Source organism: Papaver somniferum, chromosome 5, assembly GCF_003573695.1.
Source record: "Papaver somniferum cultivar HN1 chromosome 5, ASM357369v1, whole genome shotgun sequence".
NCBI lineage: Eukaryota > Viridiplantae > Streptophyta > Magnoliopsida > Ranunculales > Papaveraceae > Papaver > Papaver somniferum.
Genome location: NC_039362.1, coordinates 70,451,291 through 70,457,976, shown reverse-complemented (window position 1 = coordinate 70,457,976; position 6,686 = coordinate 70,451,291). Strand labels below are relative to the sequence as shown.

General features: G+C 35.9%; 1 protein-coding gene across 1 annotated transcript; it reads left to right on the top strand.

Moving 5' to 3' along the window:
* Positions 1–1,070: 1,070 nt before the first annotated feature.
* LOC113279155 lies at positions 1,071–1,622 on the top strand. Its single transcript, XM_026527860.1, has one exon. The coding sequence runs from the start codon at positions 1,071–1,073 to the stop codon at positions 1,620–1,622; it is 552 nt and encodes a 183-aa protein (XP_026383645.1).
* The last annotated feature ends 5,064 nt before the right edge of the window (positions 1,623–6,686 follow it).

Here is a 6,686-nt window from a genome sequence, read left to right as displayed (position 1 = left end):
CCAGCAGATTTTCTCGGGATGAGAACCTCCGCCAGTTCGCGGACTGGGTTCGCGTACTGAGTTCACATCTCTTGTTCTGGTTTTCCTGATCAACAAAGTACGCGGACTTTGATTCAAGGATAAGGACTTATACATATATGTGTTACCACACAATGTTTATATCCAACATTGGTTATATAATCTAAACTCTCATTTCAATCATTGAAACATTCTTAGAGGACGTTTTATAGTTGTTATTCACAAACTATTTTTCGTCAAAGCCATTTTTAAGTGATTGAAGCATATCATGACTTTCGTCACTAGGTAAAGATGAACTTGGCCAAAGCGAAAGATTACCAACACATATTTCGAGAAATAGATAGGCGAGATAAACTCGGTTCGAAATAGCAAATGTGTATAATTAAAGTCTATATAGCAAAACGATTTTTGTCTCAATATAGGAGATAGAGTAAATATACTTTTGAGTGATAGATAAGTTCAAGTCTCCACATACCTTTTAGTCGATGAAGTTCCACCAGTTCCTCGAGTAGTTCTTCGTCTTGTATGATGATCACCATGGAGTTCTTGAGCTCAATTACACTTTCTATCCTAGTCCGAGAATTAGATACAGTAGACTAGAAATCAAGACTTATAGTTTTGATCACTAACATTGACAAACATGCTTGAGATAGCAACGCATGCGAGTTCGACCGAGCAGTGCTCTAACAGTAAGGAAAAAAGGTTTCTCCACGGTATCTAAATGTTATTTATGTGGTAAAGATCATGATACAATAGAACATATGTTATGGCATTTTGAATTCAGTGAAGCAGTATTGCATTGGCTGTGTGGTATATTTCATTGTCCCTGTCTCATAAAATTTGATGAAATTTTATCTTTTGCTAAAGGAAAAAGCCCTGCAATCAAGGAGGCATGGTTTATATGTGCTTTCAATATAATGGTTGAGTTGTGGTTTACAAGAAACTCAGTTATTTATGAAGATGCAACTCCATCAGTGGAAAAGCTTAAAGTGAGAATTACAAGATGTGCAAAAGAAGACAGTTTTAGAATGAAAGATAAAAGATGAGGGACAATGTATGATTTGCATATTCTGTTATTCTTTGGAGTTACATGGATTCAAGTACATGATACCGGGGTTAAACAATTATTTTTAAAATACCCTACTCAGAATCAAATTTTAATATGCTGTGATGGTGCCTCCAAAGTAACTCCAGGTCTAGAAGGAATTGGATTTATTGCAAGAAATCAATATAGAGATTACATGGGAGCAGCTTCAGGTGGATTAGGGATTGCAACAAAATACTTATCAGAAGTCATGGCATTGATAGTTGCTGGTGAGTGGGCTATCACAAAACAATTGGTAGATGTATGCTTTAGTTTGGATTCAAAAGCTGTAATGCTGGATTTCATGAACAACAAGGTTCCTTGGATAGTTGTGAACAGATGGATTAAGATGTGTATTCCTGCAATATCGTTTAGGGACTCTTATAGAGAGGTAAATTTCTCAGCTGACACAGTGGCAAAGAGAGGTGTATTACTCAGCAGGGGGCAGGTGCAGTACTATGAAGAAAAGCCTACATGGCTAGGGGACCTGGAGAATGAAGATGCTTTATATTTTAGATGAATAAATTTGTTTTGTTATGTTGTTTTTAGTTGCAGGCCTTGGCTGTTTTCTCTGTATTTTTGTAATTTGTCTTATGTTATGGGCTCAGTTTCTATTTTTGTTTCGCCTGGGCCTTGGATTTCTGTATCTGTAAATTGAAATCTGTTTAGTAATAATATTCATGATTAAGAAAAAAAAAGTCTCTTTGATCACAAGACAGTTTAGAGATCTTCTATTGAAGAGAAGTAAACAGTTCTCCAGAGACAAACCCAGATCATCAGTTAAACCTCACAATTGCATTCCTCCTAAAACAGGGATGATGACGAGGGTGATGACGAGGATATGCCACAGCGCTTTAACTGTAAAGGTTTTGGTCATTTTGCAAATGAGTGTCTGAACCGTAGAAAATACACTGGGAACAAAGGTCTTGTTGCAACTCTTGATGAAATGTTTGATCACTATGATTCCAATGAAGACGAAAAATCAAGTATTGCACTTCTTTGTGAAGATATTGATTTTGATAATTGTAGCAATACATACATCAATCTTGATATTCTTTCAGAAGAAGATTCAACCAATCTGGAAGAAAAAATTGACCTTTTCTGTTGGAAACTCTTTGTCTGATTTTTCAGGGTCCACTCTGTGTCTAGCAGCTTGCACATCTCGGGCGTCTGAATCATCTTATCCGTTGACATGCTCTTATTGTTCACTCAAAGGTCATGAACTTTCAAAGTGTTTCAAGTACAAACACAAGATGAGATATGTCAATAAACTTCAATGAAGAGCAAATCGACTAGCAAACAAGCTCAAACTTGTTCAAAAAACCGCTGAGGTATGTAAGATTTTATCCTCTTCAAAGAAGTTAGTTTCCAAAGATAAGTCAAGACCACTAGAAAAAATAGTATGGTCTAAAAAATTTGATAGACAGGGTTCTATGAATTCCTTTCGAAAAGGTTATGGTGGGCAGATTGTTGTTCACCACAGCACAACATGATTGTGTTGTTTTGGTGCATCTTGTCTCATGTGCCTGATCAAAAGAGACAAGATTGTGCACACCTCAGGCTTTAGGAAAAGAAAAATATTTTGTTATTTTCTTAGCTTTGTTGTGTTTTGCAAATTTGGAATTCTTTCATATCTAAATGATATTGGAAGAGACTTCCCTGTTTAATCAATAAAAGAGGGTTATTCTCGACAATTCTACTCTCTTTAGGGTGGTGAATTGTGCATGCGTGAACTTGTGTGGTTAAAGGTTCCGTAACCCTATATTCCTTTTTCCTTATTTGAAACTCTTTTTATCTTAAGACTGCTTGTTGACCTTAAATTGGGATTTCCTCTCACAAACCCATACACGTATGGATACTCCAAGCATCATGTCTTCTGGTGGAAAAGATGTTAATATGATTATTAATCCATCAATCATGAAGGAAAAATAGAAATCTTTGTTACCTCCAACTTTGAAAAGAAAAAGAAGGAATGTGAGGAAGCCAAGAGTTGTTCCTTCAAATTCTCAGAAGTTTTCTGGTGTTCTTGAAGAGTTGAAGGAAACAAGGAAGGAGATTCAACAAATAAAGGCTTTTGTTATGAGAACTCTCGAAATTCATAAGGCCCTGGTTCTACATCATCAGCCAAGAAAGTTTGTTGGAATTGACTCCTTTCTTCACGAACCCTATGTACCTATGGTTGTTGACGACAAGGAGTTCGGGGACGATAAAGAATTCTTCAGAGGTCTCAATATCTAGGAAACTTCTTATGAGAATTTATTTCTTGTGTTTTTAGAAGGATTACTAGGGTTTGCAATAGCCATTATTGTGAGTACACATAGCTATTTCCAACGTTTTCATCTTGAATATTTTTAGATTTATTTATTTAAATTTTAAGTTATTTGGAAGATGATTTTTGCAATTTTAATCTTTATGATTTTATATTGAAAATTATTATGGGATATGTTGTTTACGTCCGTGAACCTGTGACTGTCCCATACTTGTTCAAAAGTTATCTCTATTATGTCGGTATGAAAGTATTGATAAAAGATAGGATGAACTTTTGACAAACAAAAGTTAAATCCTTTTATGTCATTATTTTGATGAAAGAAAGGATAAAAATTTTATTTACAAGGATTAAGTCTATTATATGTCATTGTGCAAATAGTGATGAAAAATAGTATGAATCCTTGTGTATTCCGCAGTATTAGTCGATCTCCGATCCACATTTTCGTGCATATACTGTGTTGCTGCGTAAGTTCTCTTATGTTGAGCATGACCAATTGAATTGATCATTGTTTGTGGTTGATTCAATTGAGATTTTTGGATTCAAATCCATGTTTTCATGTGATTTGGTTATGTCCAAAGAAATCCTTCTTTTCTTGTAAAAGCAAGGTCGCCTTTGTTGTTCTTTCGGGAATGACATTTTATGGGGGAGAGTTCTTTTTGAACTTGTGCTTTATTGCCAAATCTTTGTGGGGAGTGCGGCTGTGGAATATTATAGGGGTTATCTTGTATCTTTATAAACTCCTTAATGAATGCATTTAGCTTCGGCTTTATGATTGCATCTAAATAAGTTGGTTGTTATTCTCTTTTGGTCATGAAGTATCTCTATGAAAATTTCATGAGGATCCCACTAGTTTTCGTACCTTTGCTTATATTGACAAAAGGGGGAGAATTAATGTGTAGTTTCATACTACAAATACATATGGTTTACGGATCATTATGTAAGGGGGAGTGGTTTTCATGTCGAGATGAAGTATTGACTAAGGGGGAGTGATAGATATCACCATAGTATTATTGTCAAAGTTGTGATACAATTGAACTTTAATGTTGTGTAATAATATTATGACATTGTATAACAATGATTGAGAGCATTTTTTTCTCATTGTTATCGCTACGGATCTTCAACAACTATAATGCTGAGTTGAACACGTTTAGAATCATGGAGTACTTGGAAGTGACGAAGATTTCGAGTCGTGTTGAAGATGCCAAGGAGATCAAGCATTTGGATGAGAAGCTACAAATTTTTATTTATTTTGTAATCCATATGTATTGATAGTTTTGTCACTAAAATTGACAAAGGGGGGGGGGGGGGGGACTGTTAGAGCACTGCTCGGTCGAACTCGCATGCGTTGCTATCTCAAGCATGTTTGTCAATGATAGTGATCAAAACTATAAGTCTTGATTTCTAGCCTATTTATAGATGTCTCGGACTAGGACATAGATTGTGTAGTTGAGCTTAGACTTCACGTCGTTCATCATTTGAAGACGAAGAACTACTAAGGGGAGCTTGTGGAACTTCATCGACAAAAGGTATGTGGAGAATGAAACTCATCTATCACTTGGAAAGTCTATTTGTACTCTATCTCCTATATTGAGACACAAGTCGTATTGCGATATAGTTTTTTATATACACATTTTAGATTTCGAGCTGAGTTTATCTCGCTTACATATTTCTCGAAATATATGTTGGCAAGCTTTCGCTTCGACCAAGTTCATCTTATATCATGTGAAAATTTCCGAGTAACATCTTATATGGTTTGTGTGATACAATCATTTGGTGTAGTCTTGGAATGTTTCGTTATGATTATTTCAATATCTTGAAAATTGGTTTGATGCTGATAGTGTGTGAAAACGACTATTGTCATCCTCTAAGAAAGTTTCAATGATTGAAATAAAGATCTTAGAATCATGTAACCTTGTTTGGATATAAACATAGTGTGTTATCACATTTGTGTATAAGTCCAAAACCGGGAACCTATAGTATGCGTACCCGTACACGTACTGGCGGTTGTTGGATGTCTGGGGAAGTATGCGTACCCGTACGCATACTGGCGGAAGTCTCACGTCCGTGAATTTCTGCTGGAGTTTGGAAGTGTGAATTGGTATGCGCACCCGTACACGTACTGGCGTAACCGAACTCGGTCCGGCTAATTAAGTATGCGTACCCGTTTGCATACTTGAGTTGGTTACTTTCTAAAATCGATTTTGTACATGAACTTAAACATTTATAAAATAATGAATGCAATCTTTGCAAACCATGGCTATAATGTTCATGTAATGATTCGAGTGAATCAAATCGATTTTGCTTCAATTGTGTTCTTGTATACTTCTATGAGAATATAGCAATTGAACGGCTCTTTAACTAGTTTCATTTGAGTCATTTGAACTAGTTATGGTTAAGATGAATTAGGTTGATATGAGAGTAATCATATGGATAACTTTGGTTAACTATTTGTGAGCCAACATGGTGTACACGTTTGGGTACGGTTACATAAACCTAAATGACGGTACATTTCATTTGTGTGTAACAAGCTAAGTTCGATCTAATGGTTGAAAGATATTAGCTTGGTTGAATCAGATTTTTCATCTAACGGTGAATATTGAATACTTTGTTACCAAGGTAACTTGGATTGCAAACCCTGATGTGAAAACTATATAAGGAGAACTCTAGCAACTGGGAAACCTAATCCCCACACCTCCTGTGTGTTACTAGTTGCATAACTAGATTCGGTTCTCATTTAACCTTAGGTTTCTTCGAGACCCTATAGGTTAACGACTTTAAAGACTTCATTGGGATTATGAAGCCAGACCCAACTATTTTCTTTGTAGTTGCGTGTTCTGATCTTTCCCGATTCTATCGTATTGAGTACAATTGAAATAATTGACTCGAGATTAATATCTCCGATAAGCAAGATAAAAGTAATCAAAAACATCTTCGTCTCATCGTTTGTGATTCCAGAATATCTTGTTTCGTTAGTCGATTAAGATTATTGTGAGGTGATTGATAATACTAAGTTGTTCTTCGGGAATATAAGTCCGGGTTATCAATTGGTTCATGTTCACCTTGATTTATCAAAAGATGGAACAAAAACTCTTGGGCATTTCTGTGGGAGACAGATTTATCAATCTATAGACTTTTTTGTGTGAGACAAATTTGTTTATCAAGTCTTCGACTTTGGGTCGTAGCAACTCTTGGTTGTGGGTGAGATCAACTAAGGGAATCAAGTGCGTAGTATCCTGCTGGGATCAGAGACGTAAGGAACGCAACTGTACCTTGAATCAGTGTGAGATTGATTAGGGTTCAACTACAGTCCAGTCC